Raw genomic sequence first — 23328 nt, 5'->3', positions numbered from 1 at the left:
TTCTCTAGGGTGGCATACATAAATGTAGCTATGAATGTTAACAGAATAGTTTTGTGTATTTGGACTTCACTTCATGCAAGTTTGACATGAGAATAATTACTGCATTATATTTAATAGAATTTGTACAGCTGTTCTGAAAGATAAGTTTTTTAAAAAGTTATTAGATGGGAATCAATAGTTGTTTTACACATGCTTTAAAAATATGAAATGGTATAGCAAATTTCACTTACAATTATTATGCATATTACAAGAGCTCTTTCAGTAGAACTGGATGGCTTCATTGTGTATGCTTGCCTGATTTGCCCAGATTCAAAAGTATTTTCTAAGAAGGCTTGACATCGTTAGATTGACAACTTTAAGTGGTTATAATAAATGTTCTTTTTGTGATTTCTTTTGTCAATTCATCAACGTTTAGTTGTATAAGTTTGAGATGTGAAATGTTTAAAGCCTCTGTCACTTTATAAACGTGTCTAATAGATCATTGGTGTTGTTGGAACAGCAGATTTTTCTCAGAAGAAGAATTGTTATTGGGTTTTTTTTTCCTGAGCAATTTGACATGTAATTGTTACTGTCAGGCTTATAGGTTCTTTACATTGTATATAATAGGTGAGTGAGCATGAAAGGGCCATGATTTGTGGGGGGGGACATAGAATCATAGAATCCCCACAGTGCAGAAGGAGGCCATTTGGCTCATCGAGCCGATGCTGACAACAATCCCACCCAAGCCCTATCCCTGTAAGCCCACACATTTACCCTGTTAATTAATCCTCCTAACACTAAAGGACAATTTAACATGGCCAATCCATCTAACCTGCACATTGTGTGGAAGAAACTACAGTATGCATAGGAAGCCCCTGCAGACATGGGAGAACGTGCAAACTCCACACAGTCACTCGAGGCTGGAATTGAACCCGCTCTCTGGCACTGTGAGGCAGCACTGCTAACCACATGAGTTGGCAAGGAGGCGGCATGGATAAGATTTTTGAATATACCTTTCAAAAGGTTCCTGAATCCAGCCTATGGTTCATGACAACTCTGCGGGGCCATAAGTAACGGAGAATCTGGTCTGATTTCACAAAGGTAGTGGGGGATAGGGCTGTGTGCTAGGAGGTGCTAATGCCCGCAGTGGAGCCAGCTAGGTTGGGAGTGCAGGGCTGACTATCTGCAACCTTATCCCATTCTCGTGAAAATTGTGGTGGGAATACCAAAATCCGATCTTGCCTGCCATTTTTAAATGTTTTAAATCATCCAATCTCTGGAAAATTTGGGCTATAGTGCTCTTGATCAGTGTGTGAGAAAGCTCTTGCCATTATTTCTGTAGATATATGGAGGAGCCTTTTAAGTCCTGATTTTTGACTTTTAAGTCAAAAGTTAAACAGCTTAGACATTCAGAGGCAGACGTGTGTGTGTGTATATACATAGATAATATACATATGTACACAAATTTAAAAATAATATATTTTCAGAAAGCTAAGTGGTTTCACCACATTGCCTAGTTGCTGAAAGTAATCTTCCTTCTATTCACTTGTGTTCTTGTGACCCACATTTTTTTCAATTTAGAATACAATTTAACATCAATCTGCAGTAATGTCTGCCACTGCATACAGAACATTTTTTCATCTGTATCTTTACTGTTCTTTTAAAATATTAATATTGCTGGCAAAAATAAAGTGGTTTTGAATTTCTGGGTTACTCATGTAAATTAGGAATAACATTCTAATTGCATAAGTGCCTTGGGACATTTTACTTTGTTAAGGGCCGCTGTGTGGATGTGAGTTGTTACATGAACCAAATTTAGATGCACAATTCATATTTTGTCTATCCCTTTGAATTTTTCAATCACACCATGAGAGAAAACAGAGCTAATGTTTCGTGTCCATTTGACTCTTCTTCAGAACTAAAGAGAGGGATAATGTTGGATTATAACAATGTAGTTGGAAAGGATTACAAGATGTAGCAACTTTTTCCCTCTTTTTACTCAGACTCAAAACAGTCCTTCTGAAGCCATTGTACTCAAAGTCTGCTGCACTAATATTTATGGTATTTATCCTTACACATCTGTCTTTCCATTTCACTCTGCCATCATCAGAATCCTCCTCTTTGACTGTTTCTTTCCTAACCTGCACTCCGTTCCTTCCTCCATTGCAAATTCTTCAAGATGTCTTCCAATGTGTGCAAAACAATGGTACTGATTGTTTCCCGGAGTGTTGAGTCCTCCCAAAGAATGTACAACTTTGTTCAGGTGTAAGCATACACATTGTAATAGCAGTGAATCTTCAAAGGAAACCTGTTGGCACTGGAGTAAAGATTATAGTTAAAATGTAACTGGCAGAACCCTGGATGGAGGAATCAGGATACTGAATTTGATCAGCCATGATCAATAAGAATGGCGGAGCAGGCTCAAAGGGTCAAATGGCCTACTCTCTGCTTCTGGTTTCTATGAAGCAGTCAAACATGTCACCCATCTAAAGTCTCAATACAATGGAGAATAGAGACAAATAACTATGATTTATACAAATCAATTAAATAGTTGAGGGTGTACTTACATCAGGAGCAGGAAACGCTTATATTATTTTAAGCTTAACTGATAAAAAATTGAATTGATGATTATTGACGTTCGTCTTTAGTCTCTACCTGCTCCTTGGAACAAGGAAGAAATCTCATTACTAATCAAATCATTTCATAATTAACTGTTATATTAAAATGTGCACACCAAGTTGCTCTGTACATTTAATCTTGCTGACAACAGGATGTAGCTGGTTTGATTCATCTCTTTAAAGTTCTCGATTAATTCATCAATGTTATCCCTTAATTTAGTAAACCTTACAAGGCTTAGTGGCAGGCCATGAAAAGTAAAAGGAGCTGCAAGTCCTTTATGAGTGAACAGTTGTAACTCATGTTTGGATTGAAGGATTTGTTTTTTAGTCACGACTTCTGTAGAGACTGATAGAACTAGTTGTTACTAAATGAAAGAATAACATGGCAAGATTTCACATTTTAAAACTTTTATTTTAGCAAATTACTAAAAGAACTAATGACATAATACTATTTTCTGTGAGTAATCAACTTGTATTTTAAACCACAGTGAAGAATGCTCCCCTTTTACACTGATCAGCTATTGCATTCCCCATGGAATTACAGCCCTTATAGAAAAAGTCCACAGTTACTCCCAGCATCCAGTGACTTTCTGAATTGCCAAGTATTAAATTTAACCATCGTCTGGTGTTTTTCATTGAGTTTCTTAATTGCATCACCAGCAGTCAAATTTGTTCTGGTGACAATCCTTCCCCTAGCCACGTCAGAACAAATCTTCAGGAACCGTTAGATGTTGCAGGGGACATCTCCCTCCCACACTCGGCTGTGGTAGCTCGTAAAGCCAAGCAGTCATTTCTGTCTGTTGACCCCACAGACCACTATGGTCTTGTCTTGTTAATGTTGAAATTGTGCTGCAAAAGAGTATCAAAAAAAATCTGCCACCCAACTGGGGAGTTTCTGGTGCTTCATTACTAGAGCATATGAAAATGTTCACATTGAGTGTTTTGGAGGACTGGGGAGCGGGGGTGGGGGGGGAGATCTGGGGGGGTGAGTCTGTGTATTTACCCTGAAGGTTTGGAAATAAACCTGTTTTTAAGTTTCAGACTACTTTCTGACTTATTCTGTCCTCCACATATGAGTAATGGAGTTAACATGTCAATGATACTGAATTGTAGGAGCCTGTAACTTGATCACAAAAATGGCTTCTTCTACTCTCTTCCCTGTGGTAATGTGAAATCCAATTACATTGCATCTAAGAAGAATTGCTGATTACTTACATTTTTGAAGTAAATGGACAGCTTAATACCTTCAGCATCTTTCTGGAACTTTGGGAGTCTCAGAGTCTACTGATTGTAAACTCAGACTGCTGCCATTGTTTCCTGGCGTAAATACCTTGTGCTTTCTCAGTAAAACCATCCTTTGATTGCTGACAATCAAGCCAATCAAGCAGGCATCAGAACAGGTTACATTATCCCTTTCATTTACTCTGAACTTAAAAGCCACAATCCCAAAATATAATAATCTTACAAACCTTGCAATTATAACAATTGTAGCTAGCTACCTACTCAAGAACCAAATGTGAGGTGATGCATTTTGGTTGATCCAATTCAGGTGGGAGCTACAAAATAAATGGCAGAACCATCAGGAACATAGACACACAGAGAGATCTGGGAGTACAGGTCCACAGATCCTTAAAAGGAGCAGCACAGATGGAAAAGGTGGTGAAGAAAGCAATTCAGAAACTCACTGGATGCTGGGAGTAACTGTGGACTTTTTCTATAAGGGCTGTAATTCCATAGGGAATGCAATAGCTGGCCAGTGTAAAAGGGGAGCATTCTTCACTGTGGTTTAAAATACAAGTTGCCTTCATTGGATGGGACATTGAGTACAAAAGTTGGCAAAATACGTTAGTTATATAAAACATTGGTTAGGCCACATTTGGAATACTGTGTCCAATTCTGTTCGCTACACTACCAGAAGGACATGGAGACTTTGAGAGTGTATAGGAAAGATTTACCAGGATGTTGCCTGGTATGGAAAGTATTGGTTATGATGAGACATTGAATAAACTGGGATTGTTTTCCCTGGAAAGACAGAGGCTGAGAGACAACCTGATAGAAGTTTATAAAATTATGAGGGGCATAGATAAGGCGAACAGTTGAAAGCTTTTTTTCCAGGGCAGAAATGACAATTACAAGGGGGCACAAGTTCAAGGTAATGGGGAAAGGTTCAGTAGAGATGTTGGGGGGAAGTTTTTTATGCAGAGGGTGGTGGGAGCCTGGGATGCACTGCCAAGTGAGGTGGTTGAGGCAAATACATTAGCGACATTTAAGACTCATCTGGATAGACATATGAACAGGCAGGAAAAAGAAGGATACAGGCAGTTGGTCTAGCTAGGACAAAGTGATCAGCACAGGCTTGGTGGGCCAAAGGGACTGTTCTTTGTATTTGCCATCCTTCCATCACTTCTTGTATCAAGTTAAATTAGGATTTGATTCTCAATGTATCTGACAGTTAGCTCCTTAGATATTGAATTTTGAAGAACTGGTATCATGCAGAAACATCATTTTGTTGCCTTTTTTCAATTTCAGTTACCATATATTGATTGAGAAACAAATCGACATTTATTGCATATTGACATTCCTGATTTAGGAATCACAATAATATGGAACTGTTATCCTTGTTTCTTCAGAAGAAACTCTTCAAAATGCAGCTAGTGAAAATACAACAAAACTTACTCCAACTTATAAATCAAAGAAAGGGCTTAATAAAGAAACATCATTACTCTAAATATAGGGCCTTGTCCTGGGCCATTCCAAGCTCACCACAATTCTACATAGTTCCTTATTGACAGTGAATCAGCTGGTCAGTTGACTACTACATCACTCTATGATTGGATCCATGTTGGGTCAGCTGAGCCTTACATCTTGTTCCCATTGGGCACATTACATCCAATCAAAGATGTCACCAGTTACATTCCAACAATTCTTAGAGGGCAAGTACTGATTGAGAAAATTTACCTTTATCTCAGAAAGGCAACAAATGTTTGGATTATTAATCTACCAGTTATAGAAGTGAAATTGTAAGGGCAATCAAAATGCTAGAATGGAAACATTGAGACAGTGGAGGGGGGAACATTGCTGGTCCAATTGCCATTATTTGTCCTTAACTTTTGCCGTATTCCCATGTAATATCAGACTTAAGGACTATTGTAAAATAAAAATTGGTAGAATCTATTTGTGTCCATTAATCACTCAATGATGTACTTTAATCTCTTGAATGTTCACATTGCTTCAAGATTTAAGTTACTCTTAGCCAGAGAAACATTGTTTTCCAGTGGTATTCTGAATCAGTGGTCCATGTCACTAATTCACTGATAAATAACTCTTACCATTTTATATGTCACATTGTTGAAAGCCCTGTACGCAGTTATTGTTACTATGGTAGTCAGTGCAAAGTTACTATTATCTGATTAGATTCAAGGACAAAGACTGTGGGGGAAAATTATTTGATTAGGTTGTAAATGAATGTAATGTGTTGAAGAATGGGGATGTTTAATTACGATTGTGACGCTGACAATGGTCAAAGTGTTGGAAAGCTGGTGATGAATAAACCGCCTTGGCTTGAGCTGTGTTTGTGCATTTTGTTTCTCTTGCTTGCAACAATGTGTAAGTGTTGACACTTACTGGTATTTGAGAAAGTAATTAATTTTACACTGGAACAGAATGCTGTGACGTACTTCATCCAACAGTGGTCTGTTCAGTTCTTTTATTCTGTTCATTGTGTGTGTGACAGTTGTACTGATAGTGCCTATCCTGTGGAAATGTCTTGATGTGCTACACTGTCTTCTGCAATATGTATTTCAGTTCAATTCAACTTTATTGTCATTGTATAGTGCACAAAGACAAATACAATGAAAAGTGAGCCTGCAGGCTCCCAAGATACAAAAAAAAGGAAATGCAGTAGTCATTATAAAATAGTGCCAAGTCATTAAGTGTGTACATGCATATTGCACAATATCCATTGCCTGGGAATATGTTAAAGGACTGAGTTGGGCTGGGTAGTAGCTCTGGGGAAGAAGCTGTTCCTCAGCCTGGTCGTAAGGATTCAAATGCATTGGTAGTGCTTCCCAGATGGCAGGGGATAAATAGTCTGTGGCTAGAATGGGTGGGATGGGTTAAGAATACACGTTTCCAAATAACTTAATTGTTTGTTCTCAAGATGCAACTGAGGCTATTGAAAGATGAATTAATTCAAACACGAGAAGAATTTAAAATTGAAGATGATGAGGTATTCAGTAGGTTGTCTGCACTTAGTGGTTAGGGCACCAGGACCAGATGAGATGCATCTAAATATACTGTAGGAAGTGAGGGCGGAAATTGCAGAGGCACTAGACATAATTTTTCAGTCTTCCTTAGACTTGGGGGTGATGCCAAAGGAAGCAGAGAATTACATCCTTGTTCAAAAAAGGGTATAAAAATAAGCCCAGCAACAACAGACCAATCAGTTTGACTTTGGTGGTAATTTAAGACAAAATTAGTGGTTACATGTGGGTTAATTAGAGAAGACCAGTGTTGATCTTTTCAGGAAAAACTAAGTTTAACTAAGTTAGAGCCTTTTTTGAAGAAGTAACAGACTTGATGAGGGCCCTACTGCTCATGTGGTACGCATGGACTTCCAAAAGGCATTTGATACGGTGCTACACAACAGACTTGTGAACTAAGTTACTGCTCATAAAAAGGACAGTGGCATCATGAATACAAAATTTACTCGAGTGTCAGAGAGTAGTGCTAACTAGACGTGTTTCAGGCTGAAAGAATGTTTGTAGTGGAGTTCCCCAAAACTGGATGCAATACTGCAGCTGCGACTAAATAGTGTCCTATACAATTTCAACATGTACAGTGTTCAGTGTTGGGAGCCTTGTTTAATGACCTAGATCTTGGTGTACAGGGTACATTTTCAAAGTTTGCAAATTACTTGAGAGTCAAATTTGAATTGTGATGCAGATAGTGTAGGACTTCAAAAGGATATTGACAAGTTGGTGGAGTGGAGACAGAGAGGTGGCAGATGAGATTCAGAGCAGTGTGAAGTGATTCACTTTGGTAGGAAGAACATGGAGAGTTGGTAGAAAATGTCACAATCCTAAGAGTGGGTGCACGTGCAGAGGGGCATGGGAGTGTATGTGCATACACCACTGAAGGTGGCTGGACAAGTTGATAAAGCATGCCGATACCAGGCTTTATTAATAGGAGTATAGAGTACAAGAGAAAGAAGGTTGTGTTGAAATTGTATAGGACACTTGTTAGTTGCAGCTGAAGTATTGCATCCAGTTCTGGGTAATGCACTTCAAGAAGTATGTGAAGGTATTGGAGAGAGTGCAGAAAAGTTCCATGAGGATGGTTCCAGGGAAGAGAAATTTTGGCTATGAAGATAGATTAAAGAAATTAGTACTGTTTTCCTTGAAGAATTTCCTGAGAAGAGACGAAAGTATTCAAAATTATGTGGGGTCTGGATAGAGTAGATAGGGAGAAACTGGTTCCACTCATGATGGGATTGAGACTGAGGGGGGCACAGCTTTAAAGTGATTGGTAAAGAAGCAAAGGTAACATGAGACATAAATTTTTTTGTCCAGTGGCTAAGGTCTAAAATGCACTGCCTGAGTGTTTGGTGGAGATTCAACTGAAACATTCAACAAGGAATTAGACAGTTACCTAAAACATGTGTCTGTGTTACGCTGTGTGTGTGTGTGTCTGTGTGTCTGTCACTGTGCGTGTGTGTGATTATGTCGCTGTGTGTGTGTGTGTGTGTGTGTGTGTGTGTGTGTGTGTGTGTGTGTGTGTGTGTGTCACTGTTATAGTGGGGAGTCTTGTTCTTTGTCCCCCATCCCACCATCACCCGGGCCCCACGTTTTAAAATAGCTGCTGCTTTAAGTGTTCAGTGAGGGGGTTATGTGGTGGCATGGGACGGGGTAGCTGGATAATGAAATTAAAATCTACTCAAAATTCTGGGTGGGAACCTTTGTGCCTTACCGGTGGGGGGTAGGGAAAATCAGGAAACATGATCTTGCTGGTGGCAATCGTGTTTTTCAATTCTCTCCTTATTTTCTGCCTGTGTCTTGTTCAGTTTGTTGGCAAATGCAAGGTGAAATCACCCCCAAGTGACATATGGTAGCTTGGGTTAAAAGTAATGTAGTTGTGTATGTAATTGACATTTACTCCACTTTAACTGCCAGTGAATGATGCACTTCAAGCTTTGTCCCACTCACAATGGCCGGAATTTTACTGGCATGCCAACCCCGATTCCAGGGGCAGGTTCGGCTCGGAGAACGGCATTTTCTGTTGGCTTCGGGCGGGATCATGCGAAACTTGGGCAGATGTGTCGGTAAAATTCCGCCCAATGTATTTGTGATTAATGGCAGTTTCTGTAAGCATACCAAGTGTCCTGTAAGCCAGAACCTGCCCTCTTGCACTCTTGTTCTGTGTTGACTTGTGCAGGTTTAGCTATTAACCGCTAATTGCAAAACATTGTTTACAAGACATCAGGTCAGGTGGGATCATGTGCAAACCATATCAGCAGACCAACGAACTGCTCCATTAGATTCATGTACCGGTTAGTACACAGAAGCCAATTGATTTGATCAGCTCTTGAATCGAAACTGTACCTCAGATCAAAAAAAATCTGTTCCTAAGGAGTTAATTCTATCCTTTTCAGGATAGATCCTGGTGTGCATCTAGCTATGTGAATGAAAGTTGAGTTTGTTGCCTGGTGGGACTTCAGGTTAGTTGTGGATAATCTGAATTTTCATTCATTCAAAGAGTTCAAATTCCGGGACTAAAGCTGAACACCGATACCTGTGACGTATACAATGGAACATCTTTCACATTATAACCATTTTCTTAACTTAAGCCAAGCTGATAATTAGAATTTTACAACTTGTGTTGTGAGATGTTTACTTCTGAGTACCATTAAGGTGAATTGTTTACAAGACGTCAGGTGTATTCACCTTAATGGTTCAGGACTCAGAAGGATTAATTTTGTTATATATATAAAACTTGTTAACCAACCATAGTCGAAGAAACAATAACAGTTTTTCTTTAGAATACAAATGAAGCTTATGCTTCAAGTAACTCCATAATGCCTTGACCATGGTGATTCAAGTTGACACCAAGAACAACATTTTTGCACCTTGACTGATGTTCAGATCAGTCAGCCAGACCTTGGATAACTCATTTCCAGTCCTTCAGTTTGAAGGTCAGCAAAGCAAAATACCTTTCGTTTGTAGAGTCAGAGGTACTGATGAACAGTCTACACTTGATTTGTTAATTTATCTGTTCTCTGTACAGACGTTACCTGATCTGAGTGTTTCTTTCTTTTGCTGCTTTTGTTTCAAATTTGCAGCAACCGCAGTCTTGTTTTTGTTTGTTGCTTGAGGATTTTGAAAAAGATGCATGTTTCAGAATGCCACTTTGTGGTGAGTGTGCGGCTTGATGGTAAGTTTAGGTACATCTTGCTAGTTTATGGACCTGGTTATTAGCCATGGGGCCATTATCAGTTTAATAGATCTGCAAGGTCAAAAACACAGACAGTTTCAATCGAATTAGTAGCTAAGTACGGGTGACACTTTGAAACTTAAATTTGCTTTTCTTTGATTGCTAGCCTGACCTTACTTAATTTTAATTTGTTTTGCAGTTAAAAGGAAATGGGCTCAGATGAACCCTTGAGGCTAGTCAAACATTAAGAGGATGTAAGGTTACATATTCCTCCTCCATTTGCTAACATTAGTAAAATGTCAGCAGGATTATGAATTCCCAGTTTATTATGTTAATATTAGGGGGTCTTAAAATAAGTTTTTATGCTATAGTTAGCTTTGCCGATGCGCATTTACAGCACAAGATCCTTTAATTGATAAACACCATTGTTTGTACTGCTTGGCAGATGGCAATTATTTCTGGAAAGTATACACAGTCTATTTAGAAAAAACCGTATGGTCAGCATGACCTTTCTGACTCCTGTAATGGGATTAATTTTGCTACAGTAAATGTTAAAAGGCTGTTGTGCTTCTAAATTCTGGTGTTTGTTCAATACTTCTGCATAACTGCACACATCCTGCCCTGGCCCATTCAATCCCTAAACCTTTGACAATAACACCCTTCGCGAATTTGATTTTGGCACATATTTTTATGGAAGTATCAACTGAACACAAACTCTGCTCACATGGCATTTAGTTTGCAGGAGTCATTATTCAGTTGAAAGAAATGTTGGTCAAGCTGATACTTTTTATTTGTGTTTTGATTGGTTCATTTCAGTGTTGTGACATTCTTTGATGTGGAATGAAATGTAGAACGGCATAGTTTCAAACGATTGCAGTTCTACATGTAACTCCTATGCTGCTGAGCCACTGTAGTTAACTCTTTGTCACATTCATCTCCAGTTTTTCTTAAAATTGATTCAGAAACATAGGAAGTAGGAGCAGCAGTAATTTGTACGGCCATTTGAACTTACTCCACCATTCAATATGATTATGGCTGTATTGGTAAGTAGGCAGGAAACAGAGTTGGAATAAATTAGTCTTTTCAGATGGCATGCAGTGACTAGTTGGATACTGTATGAATCAGTGCTTGGGCTCCAGCTATTCACAATATACATTAGTAGTTTGATTTGATTTATTATTGTCACATGTATTAATACATAGTGAAAATTATTGTTCCTTGTGCACTATACAAACAAAACATACCATTCATAGAGAAAAAAATGAGAGAGTGCAGAATGTAGTGTTACATTCATAGCTGTTGGATAAGGGAACCAAATGTAACATTTCCAGGCTAGCTGATGACACAAAACTAGGTTGAATGTGAATAGTGAGGAAGATGTTCGGAGGCTCCAAGGTGAATGAGTGGACAAATACATGGCAGATGCATTATAATGTGGATAAGTATGAAGATACCCCCTTCGGTATGAAAATCAGAATGACAATGTGTTATTTAAATGGCGATAGATTGGGAAACGTTGTTGTGCAAAAGGTCCTAGGTGTCCTTGCACCCTGATCACTGAAAGGACTGGAGTCCCATTGTAGAAATGGGGGCCACAACTTCTGTCAAAATTGAACTGATTTCCTCATTGTGGTTGTTAGTGCCCTTGACTTATACTTCCTTAAAACTGACTAAGAGGTCTTGGAGGATGCTGAAAATCTAGCGTGATATCAAGAACTTGCATGAATTTCGATTTGAGATTTAACAGGTGGCATTTTGGGTGCCATCCACTTTGATTTCTTGTATTTCCCTTGGCCTAGTTGCATTGATTGAACGAACAGTGATGCCAATTCAGTGAATTTTCTATGGTAAAATTCAATTTACAAAGGTGAGGCACTTGTATGGCAGGTTGGGTGAGGGAAATCCAGTGGCCATTCTTTGAAGACCAAGCAATTGCTTAACGACGGTGCCCATTCTACAAGAATAAGGCATTCTTGGACAAATTTAAGATATTGTTTACTTGCTCTCTGCTTCCTGTAAGGACTGTCTTCATTCTTCCAGCTTCCCTATCTATGTTGCATCTGTTTGGTCACTTTCTGAGATAGTTCCTTTCTGCTCAACCGATGGGTATAATTTTTCCCTCCAACCTGTGGTGGCTTTCGTGATGAGGCGGGCGGGCCGGAAAATTTGGAGAGAGGCCTAAAATTGGAAACCCGCTGGCAGGAAAACAATTTGGAATTCTTCCCCTTACCAGCTCAATGGTGGGGTTGGGTTTCCGCATTATCATTTCATCAGCGCTCATTTAAAATGCTACTTGCTCGAACCACGTAGCACCCAATCTAGCACCTTGTCAGCGTGAAATTTAACTGGTCTGAAACATTTGGAAATAAGTGGCACGTGGCTGTCAGCCTTCACTCCATTCTTAAATGTCACGCCACACTGAATTTCTTTGTCTGTGGCTGATACCAGAGATCCAAAGGGACCTGTGTGGCATCTCAGGCTGGCACACACAAGTGCATCAAAGATGTAGAGGGGAGGTGATGGTGTAGTGGTATTGTCACTGGACTAATAATCCAGAGTCCCAGGGGGCTCTGGGGTCCTGGTTTCAAATCCCAGGTACTACATACCATGGTGAAATATGGAATCAATACCATTCTGGAGTTAAATCTAATGATGATTTTGAAACAATTGTGGTAAATGTCTAATGCCCTTTTTAGGGAAGGAAATCTGCCATCTTTACCTGGTCTGACTTGTATGTGACTCCAGATCCACAACAATGTGGTTGACTCTTAAATGCCTGAACAAGCCAGTACATTCAAGGAAAATTAGGCTTGGGCAACAAATGCTGACCCACTCAGTGACACCCACATCCTGTGAATGAATAAAAAAAGCAACAGATCCCATCTGCAGCAAGGATCATCATTATGTGAAGATTCACTTGATGAAGATGGCCAAGCTGCAAGATTTAATGTGTCTTCAACTAGCACAGTCTTCTGAAGAGTGCAGTCAACTGCACACATGTGGTTTTGAGAGTTCCATGGCACCAGCTCCTGATGCTCATCAATTGAAAAAAGTTCCACTCCATCAATGTTCAACTGGTATGTGAACATTAGAAGCACATAATACATTTTTGCTCCAGGTACCCTAGAAGTTGCCATGACTCATACATCCTGAATCATTGCTTCACATATTCAAAGAGCCTCAGTGAGCCTCAGGGATTGCTAGTGGGAATAAGGAGTACCAGCTAAGGTGATGAATCATGCCACCTGTACATTGCTCTCGAGAGTGCCTCGAAGGAGAGGTACAATGAAGTGGATGGCTCCACAAGATCCATTACCGAGCAGACCATTGGCATCCTGAAGATGCGTTTCCGATGGTTGGACCATTTGGATGGAGTTCTGCATTGCATGCCAGAGAGGGTTTCCTGCAAAATAGTGCTCTGCTGCACTCTTCACAACCCGGCATGTCAAAGGGGTTGGGGTGGAATCTCATGCCAGATGGAGAAATGGAGGAGGCACAGAGCTGCTCTGATAGTGAAAAGCAGAGGTCCATGAATGCGAAGAGGGAGATGAGGGTATGGCATCAGTATGGAAGATACGCATGAGACACTTTGATATCCACAAGCTTCCAGAAGGAGTAAGGTGCAGGCAACAGGAGACGGCCACATTCCTTCTGTACTGAGTGTCACGCCATTGCACTGAGAAACTTAGAGCCAGTCACATCGACAGCAAGTTCTACATGTTTGCTCTTGTCCCTTCAACCCTTGTGATTCATTAGGCCATGATCTGTGGAAAGGTCAGTGTGAACCCTGTTTTCACGTGTTCTGGGAAGTGTAAGTTGATGGAACAGTGCCAAGGCTAAGTCAATGAACTTGATGCAGTTGTGACTAGCTCAATGAGAAATAACAGCTGACAGTGAAATGAGGGCATGGTTGGAGATATTATCATCTCATCGGGTCTTGTGTTTTGGTACTACCACTTAGGAGACACCACTGCAGCTATGCCTTCAGACTGCTGAGCAACCCCACACAACACTGTCTTGCATTAGCTCACATTTCCAATAAAGATTTTGACACATCTCTCTGACACCACACAAGGTTCTGCTAACTATCTTGAGTGGATTTTACATCTCATGAACGAAGGTGATGACTGAGTGGGAGGATGGCTCACCCTCTCAATAGGAGGGCACATAAATGATTGTGCATGATGCCTTCAAATAACTAAACCACTTTCATTGACATCAAATATATTCAGAAAAGTGTAAGTTTTATACAGTTATAGAATATCTATAACTCCAAAGTGATAATATTCCTTACTTTGCCTAACTCTAATGCTGAGCCAGAGCACAGCCCCAACATTTTGAGCAGAGGTGAAGACAGGCTGCTGAATGGTACCTTCTGTGATTACCTTAGAAGAGAGTCTCTTGTGGCTCGAGTTCGGAAAGACTGCCTTGAAAACATTCTCCTGCTTTGGGGAGATGCATGAATAGGGTGGGAATAGAGAGATATGGTCCTCCAGAAGGGTAGAGGGTTTTGGTTCAGTTGGGCAGCATGGTCGGCCCAGGCTTGGAGGGCCTGTTCCTGTGCTGTAATTTTCTTTGTTGTTTGTAAGCACTCTCCTCAGCCTGACCAGCTGGAGTTGATGGTGTCACAAGCAGAGGGGATTTAGAGCAGTGTCTTATATGGAAGCCCCAAGGCTGTACACCTGACAGTCCTCCTTCCTGTGAGTGTCCGAGGGCACTGAGAAAGGATGCCCGAAGGGAAGTCACCTTTCCATTCAAGTGCAGCAATGGCTGTCTTTTTACCTCTCCACATCATCCAAAACCCCAAGAGCACCTTTCAAATGAAACAGTGTCTTAAATTTCTTCATGTCTACTTAACTGTACTACTTGTCCTGAAAATGTATTCACTGATCATGATAAGGTCTCTATGCTGGGGAGAACAAACGCAAACTGGGTGACTACTTTGCGGAAGATTTTTGTTGGGTCCACAAGCATGACCATGAGCTCCCTGTCGTTTATCATCTGAACTCTCCACCTTTCTCCCACTCCCACCTTTTCTGTTCTTGGCCTGCTGCAATGTTCCACTGAAGCTCAACATGGGTTTGAGTAGCAGCAATTTGTCTTTCAACATAACACTTTGCAGCCTTTTGGAATTGCTTTTGAGTTCATTTTTGCATCATAACCTCTGCCCCAATATTGTGTTGTTTATTTGCTGGTTCAGTTTGTTCTCTTTTTTTCTCTCACCCCTTTACTTTGCATTTAGATTGCTGCTATCCTGGCATTCACACCTCATCTAGACATATTTTTTGTTCTTTAGTTGACCTGTTAACCACTCTTTTTTTGGCTTTGTACCATGAAGTCTCTTATCAATTTTACCTGCGCTGCACCCTGTCACACATCTTCCTTTTTGTTCTTTTTCCCACACTCTCCCCTTCTATCTGATCAAAACCTCTTACGTTTCTGACTTTTCTTAGTTCTGATGAAAGGTCATGGATCTAAAACATTAGCTCTTTATTTCTCTCCGCAGATGCCGTCTGACCTGCTGACCATTGCCAGCATTTTCTGTTTTATAAGAACATAAGAAATAGGAGCAGGAGTAGGCCATCTAGCCCTTCGAGCCTGCCTTGGGTTTTTGATAAGCGAGGGGATTAAGGGTTATGGGGAGAGGGTGGGAATGTGGAACTGAGCCACGACAGATCAGCCAAGATCTTATTGAATTGATTTCCGTTTTCCAGCAGTGTTTGGCTTTTGTGCACGTGTTCAGTTGATTAGTTGTATAGTTAGTTTGCGTCTGCAACACATTCGCTGCAAAGATTTGCTTGTTGTGAATGCTGAAGCCATCTGTCTGCATGCACATCATTCAGCTTTCTTCCATTGATTTAAAATCTTCCATGGGCTTGCTCAAGAAGTAGGTGCTATGCCAAGAGAGATTAAAAAGATTAATATTAAGTTTAGTGTTCTGCCAGTTACTGTGGCCCTTCTTGTGCTTTACCTTGGTGACCCTATAAGGTATGCCTTTCTTAGTCCATTAGTTTGTGATCAACAGTGTGCTTTGTTGTTTCTGGTGTAGTTTAGAATCCTGACAGTGCAGAAGAAGGCCATTTGGCCCGTTGAGCCTGCACCGACAACAATCCCACCCAGGAATGTGCAAACTCCACATTGTCTGTGCTCCGGTTTCCTCCCACAGTCCAAAGATGTGCAGGTTAGGTTGATTGGCCATGCTAAAATTGCCCCTTAGTGTCCTGAGATGCTTAGGTTAAAGGGTAAAATATGTAGGGATATGGGGGTAGGGCCTGGGTGGGTTTGTGGTAGGTGCAGACTTGATGGGCTGAATGGAATGGCCTCTTTCTGCACTGTAGGGTTCTATGACCTATCCCCATAACCCAAGTATTTACTGTGCCAGTTCCTGAAACGTTAAGGGACAATTTTAACACAGCCAATCAAGCTAACCTACACATCTTTAGGACTGTAGGGGAAACCGGAGCACCCGGTGGAAACCCATGCAGACACAGGGAGAATATGCAAACTCCACACACACAGTGACCCAACGCCAGAATTAAACCTGGGTCCCTGGTGCTGTGAGGCAGCAGTGCCAACCACTGCGCCACTGTGTTGCTGTTGCGTTGGAAAGCTGGTGCTGAAGCTGTGGGGCAGAGTCAGGTGATGGTGCTAGAACAGCCAAGGTCATTTAATCCTTAGTAGAGCCTGAATGGAGTGATGAATGTGTGAACACTGTCAGAGGAAGATACCGTAACAGATCCTACTGAAAGTTATTCATGACTGTTGTTTCCACATGACTTGACTTATACATTCTGTCAAATCCTGCAGCAATAAACAAATGTACCCCAGTTCCCAAAGGCTCATTGCACCAGAGGCAATAACTGGGACAGAATGTTGTTCTGTGCTCACTGTTAAGGAAACCCACACCAGATGCCAATCACTTCACGTTTCTGTGTGTGTGCTTAAGGAATGCCGTTAAAAAGGGTCAGCCAATTTGGAGTCAAAGATCATTCATCTCTTAAAATCAGCAGTCTTAAGTTAATGATTGGAGGAGGCAGAGCAGATAAATGCAAGTCCTTAGGTCAATTTACTGTACTGACCGCCTTTTTAAAGGTGACGTTAGTCTCACAAACAATGGGTTTTGTCTTAAGCTTTTGCCTCCCTACCAACTGAATGGAAAAAGCATGTGGAAACGGCATGGTGGTACAGTGGTGGTTATCACTGCTTCTTCACAGTGCCAGGAGCCCGGGTTCAATTCTGGCCTTGGGTGACTGTGTGGAGTTTGTATTACCTACTATAACCCCAATCTCACAACTACCCATTATTATTACCCAGTTTGGAATTACTATTTCCCATCACAATCTTGTGGTCCATTAAATTAATACTACAAATTCATCCCTTACAGAATGGGTGGAGAGTGCTGAAACCAATTTTGTGTAGCTACCTGAGAGGGAAAGGTGGTAGTGGGGGAATTTAACATATATCTGAGTTTCATCCAAACAAGGTTCCAATCCATACCATTAATTTTTTAAATTATTTTGCCAGTAACATTGAAAACTTATACTGTGCAATTAAATGCTTTCAACAGAAAACTAAAGAGAGGATACCCAGCTGAGAGACAGCACATGTGTCAGATATAGCAACTTAACACTCTTCCACTTCCCTACACCCACACAAAGCACCATGCACAGCCACAGCTGATGCCTGCTCCTTGAAGACATGATTCCAACAGTGTGAGAAAGGAAAATGAGTAAAAGTTACCACCATCATTAGTTTTGATCGTTATAAGTATCACTAGGTGCACAAGGAGTTTAAGTCTCTTTGAACATTTGTTACTTACGTTTAAAGTTCAAACCTTTCTGACAAATTGTCACTAATAATGATTCAAGCAGATGGGGCTGCCCCATGGTCTACGAATTCATGCCGTGAACTGCAGGTTGCGTCAAGAGACTTGAGCCCAGTGAATTGCTTGTCTCACTGTTCCAAGACACGGGGTGTGTGTGTGTGTGTGTGTGTGTGTGTGTGTGTGTGTGTGTGTGTGTGTGTGTGTGTGTGTGTGTGTGTGTGTGTGTGTGTGTGTGTGTGTGTGTGTGGTGGAGGAGAATATGCACCTGGGGGAAACCCACACAGACACGGGGAGAACGTGCAAACTTCACACAGACAGTGACCTGAGGCCAGAAATGAACATGGGTCCCTGGCGCTGCGAGGCAGCAGTGCTAACCACTGTGCCACCATGCTGCCCTTGTTTTGATACTTCTGTTTTGCTGATGCCCCACTGAAACTCATTTGCAGAGCATCACAAATAAAATTCTACATAAACCCGTGTAACTGAACATCAATTTAGAATGTAATACTTCTAAGTGACCTGATAAAATTTTTGATATACAGTTGAAAATAGGTTTGTTAAAAATAAAAGGCGCTTTAATCACATTAGTCAGTCTAACACCTAACTGGCTTGATTTTAAAATAATTGAAAATGATCTTAGAAAACTATGCAGACCAATTGCTGACTACATTGGCATACAGTTGTCAAATTGTTCATAACTTTAAAGAACTTAAAAGCTAAATCATTCCTGTTAATGTTGTTGTGCCATATATAACAACTTAATTTTAGGATCCCCCTTGAAGACCTGTAATTATTGGAAAGTTTGCCATGATGATAAATTTAATTTGGGGCTCTGGGCAGGGCCAGCTCACAAGGCCAGGGAAGGCAGTGGTGCAATAGTGGTATTGTTGCTGGACTAGTAATCCAGAGGCCCAGGGTAATGCTCTGGGAACCCGGGTTCAAATCCCACCATGGTAGATCGTGAAATTTGAATTCAATAAAAATCTGGAATTAAAAATCTAATGATGACCATGAAGCCATTGCTGATTGTAGTAAAAACCCATCTAGTTCACTGATTTCCTTTAGAGAAGGAAATCTTTTTTCCTTACCTGGTCTGGCCTATATGTGACTCAGACCCAGAGCAATGTGGTTGACTCTTAAATGCCCTCAGTTCAAGGGCATTTAGGGTTGAACATAAAATGCTAGCTCAACCAGTAATGCCCAGATCACACAAATTAATAAAAAAAAGCCAGGGAATTTTAGGAACACTTTTATAGTGTAGTATTAAATTGCCAAGAACATTACATCTAAATTTGAAAAATATTGAGGAAATGTTGGAAACACTCAGCTGGTCAGGCAGCATCTGTGGAGAGAGAAGATTAGGATTAGTGTTTCAGTTTAATTATCTTTTGTCAGTGTGCTCTGTTTCATCATTCATGCCCATGAATTGAACCATGCTTTAAGCTTTGGAATTTTTTCTCCTGAAAGTACAGCACCTGTCCACCTCTCTCCTCCTCTAAATCCACCTTTTTGACCAAGCTTTTAGTCACTGCTTCCAATAGTCCCTCCTTTGTTTACATGTTATATTTTGTCTGTTTACACTTCATTGAATTATAGAATCTCTGCAATACAGAAGCAGGCCATTTGGCCCATGAAGTCTGCGCCGACTCTCTGACAGAGTATCTACCTAGACCCTCTTTCCCCAACCTATCCCGCACATTTAATATGGCTAATACATTTAACCTACACATCTTTGGACACGAAGGGACACATTTAACTATCGAGGTCAAATGTATTGCCTATTACACGTTGCTCTTGAGATGGTGCTGAACCACCTTCTTGATTTGCTGTAGTCCATGTGGTAAAAGGATTCCCACAGTGCTGTTGCATAGGAGGTTTCAGACTTTTGACCTAGGGACTATGAATGGTGATGTTTTAAGGTTGGCCAGTTTGTGATCTGCCCATACATCTGCTGCCCTTGTCCTTCTAAGTGGCAGAGGTCATAAATTTGGGAGGTTGCTGTCGAAGAATTTTGGTTCATTGCTGCAATGTGCTTTGTGGAAAGTAAGGCACCTCTTCCATGGTACCCCAGTGGTGGACAGGCTGCTGATCGTGTGGACTGACTTGTCCTGGTTAGTTTTGAACTTCAGGGTGGAGCCGCAACATTAAGGTGTTCCAAATATGATTCCAGTTACTGGAGAATTTTCCTCCAGAGTGTTATTGGCTTCAGCTTTATCCGGGCTGTTTGTTAATGCTCTCTGCAACCTCAGCCTCTAACCTCATGTCTGTAATTCTCTTCTGCCTGTTTGTTTTATTGGAGCTGTAATGAGATTGAGTTGAGTGCTCCTGACTGAACCTAAATGAAGAACCTGTGATTCACTGCTGCTCATTGCATTGTTGGTAACTCATTCCATCACTTTGCTGATTACTGATGGGAGGCTGATAAGGCGATGATTGGATTTTTCCTGTTTGTGGACAGGATGTTGCTGGGCAATTTTCCACATTGTTAGTTCCAGATTCTTATTGGGACTGTTTTGGAACTGCTTTCAGGAGGCATCACCAATTCTGGAAATCTTTGGAACTCAACTCTTGCCTTTGTTCTGTCTGACATGTTTAGCCATATCCTGGTGTCATGTGGAGTGAGTGTGAGCATTAAATAGATTCACTACCATCTTCTCTGTGAGCTGTAAAACAACACTTAAAAACAAAACAAAGGAAATTAGTAGACATAATTAAATTAGCCAAGTTCTGCTGATTGGAGATGATTAGCCCCACAGCGCTATCTTTACTGGTCAATTTAACTCAATGGTAGTATTCCCATTTTTTTGAATTTGACACTTCATTGCAGTGTTGAGGGAATGATGCCAGGTTTAAGTTTATTTTAGTGTCACAAATAGGCTTACGTTAACATTGCAATGAAGTTACTGTGAAAATCCCCTCGTCCATACACTCTGATTTGGGTATGCTGAGGGAGAATTTAGCATGGCCAGTGCACCTAACCAACATGTCTTTCAGGGAGGAAATCGGAGCACCCAGAGAAAACCCATGCAGACATGAGGAGAATATGCAGACTCTGCACAGTGACCCAAGCCAGGAATTGAACCCGGATCCCTGGCACTGTGAGGCAATAGTGCTAACCACTGTGCCGCCCTTCTTAAGAGATGCTAGTCTAAGTCTATCTGTTCAGGGGATGCATATTTGTGACACTATTTGAAGAGGAGCAGGGAAGTTGTTCCTGTGTTCTGGCCAATATTGACCATTCAACTAACTTTGCTGAAATATATGAACTGATTATCACTCTTACGGCTTTGGTCATCTTGCTGCCATATTTATCTGCAACACAACAGCTGTTGCACTCCCAAAGTTATTCATTGGCCGTGGGATTCTTGGATGAATTGAATTCAGGAATGATTGTGTGTGAATATTAACTGGTTCTGTCTTTGAGACTTACATAGTAGATGTGGATTAATGCATCAGGTTTTGCATAACTATAATACCAATAACAATTGTAGTCCTGTATAAATTGGCCATCTTTCCTTAAACACAGAACCCCTGCAGTACAGAAGGAGACCATTTGGCCCATCGAGTCTGCACCCACCACAATCCCACCAAGGCCATATTCTCGTAACCCCTTATATTTACCCTAGCTAAACCCCCTGACACTAGGGTCAATTTAGCATGGCCAGTAAACCTAACCCACACATCTTTGGACTGTGGGAGGAAACTGGAGCACCCAGAGTAAATCCATGCAGACACGGGGAGAATGTGCAAACTCCACACAGACAGTGACCCGAGGCTGGAATTGAACCCGTCCCTGGCACTATGAGGCAGCAGTGCTAACCACTGTGCTACCATGCCGCTGTTAAATTTTTACTTTTTTACAGTTCTTGTTCTAAATTATTTACATAACCAATATGTTGATATTTCTATAGTTTTTTTCCAACACAAGTCCTCCAACTTGAGTCTACCAGATCCTTAAACCTCTTTCTGAGACCAGGATGTTGCCATAACTGTATCTCTAATTCTGATGTGACGTGCTTCAAGTGTCTGCTTGTGTGTGCACTTATCCAGGACATGTTTTCAGAGATCTTCAATGCAGATTTGAAAACCATTCATTTGCTTCTAAAAAAGAAGGAAGGACTATATACCTTTTGTTAACCTGTTAAGAATCCTGAATGTATCGTAACCATGTTCCGTTCTTTCCCAGCTTCCTTGTATTAACCAGTGAGATCTACTGATCCTGATCCTTTGGAAATGGCTTCTGAATCCACATCGCCACGGTCTCCTGCATCTTCCCTGCCGGCACCATTATCACAATCTTCTGCAGCTCTTCACACTCCTGACGATACCAGGTTAAGGGAGCGTTCTCCATCACCAATGAGGGGCTTTCTCATCCCCAGTCCATTGCCAACCAGGAGGACCAGAACTAAGTCTGCGTAAGTACACACTGAGCCACTCTAACAGTGGGAAGATGTGACAAAATTACATTTCTTCTGAAACAGTCTACTAGTATTGCAGTTAATTTTGTATTTGAAGAATCAATAAGAACCTTGAATTTTAGTTTTGATCAAGATTGTATAAGCATTTACAAGTTGATGACACTTAATGGATTGTATCCAACCTCACTGTGTGGGTTAGTGAAAAGATTCCTCAACATTGATAATTGTTCTTGTACCTGACATCAGTTTTTCTTTGCATAGAAAAATTAGAGGGTATTGTAAAATAATGCAGCATCTAATTATCAAAATAATACCTTGGAAGCGCTCTCATGATGTTGGTGATGATCAAGTCAGAAGATAGTTTTAGATTGTCCACTGTATGTTTTAGTATAATCTCAGTGAGGTTGCCAATGATGAAACGCTGTTTTGTGTCGTTGTCAATAAAATGTTGTGCGGAAGCTGTGACAGGAAGTTTGCATGACGTGTGCAGGATGACTGTTATATGCAAGAAACAGATAGTGAATCTCTTGTGGCATTGTTCTTCCTCCTGAACTAAAGCATTCATTATAGTATAAGAACCAAAGCAGTGCCTATCCATGAAGTACAGGAAAGGCAAAATGACCTTGTTGATGATGAGTCAGAAGGGACAGTGTGAGCAACATGTTCTACTTTGCAATGGGAAATTCATTTCGTGTGAAGATTTTGATACCTGAAACTTCAAAAAGTCCCAGAAAGATCTGGTTAGTTGAGATTTGCATGGCTGATATTGCTCAGGTGCCTGCCGAACATCAAGATGAGAAAGATGTAAGGAGTGTCATAAAAATCATGATTCAGCAGCAGTCATGGCTTCCCGAAGGTGTTGAGGTTAAAAAGCTTATACTTAATTACATACATTTCAGAAAGATTGGCTGCAACACTAGAATCAATGCACAGGTTTGTTGAAATGGCATTGAATAAACTGCCAATCATTTCACTGTCTAGAAACCGTAGCAACAAAATCAGTAGAGTCAAATGTTTACAGCATAGATGAGAGTTTTGTGCAAGAGCAATTGCAAATGAA

The 23328-nt window shown here is 40.8% G+C and overlaps 1 protein-coding gene across 1 annotated transcript in view; it reads left to right on the top strand.

The window, feature by feature from the left end:
• carhsp1 (calcium regulated heat stable protein 1) overlaps nt 1-23328 on the top strand; it is a 91920-nt gene that overhangs the window by 26762 nt on the left and 41830 nt on the right. Inside the window, exon 2 of the mRNA XM_080206652.1 lies at nt 22037-22265. Coding sequence (XP_080062778.1) covers nt 22084-22265 — 182 coding nt within the window. The 5' untranslated portion in view covers nt 22037-22083. The remainder of the gene's footprint in view (nt 1-22036; nt 22266-23328) is intronic.

Source organism: Carcharhinus amblyrhynchos, chromosome 18, assembly GCF_965287045.1.
Source record: "Carcharhinus amblyrhynchos chromosome 18, sCarAmb.v2.hapA, whole genome shotgun sequence".
NCBI classification, from domain to species: domain Eukaryota; kingdom Metazoa; phylum Chordata; class Chondrichthyes; order Carcharhiniformes; family Carcharhinidae; genus Carcharhinus; species Carcharhinus amblyrhynchos.
Note: the sequence above shows the minus strand (reverse complement) of the source record. Positions and strands in the feature narration are given on the sequence as shown.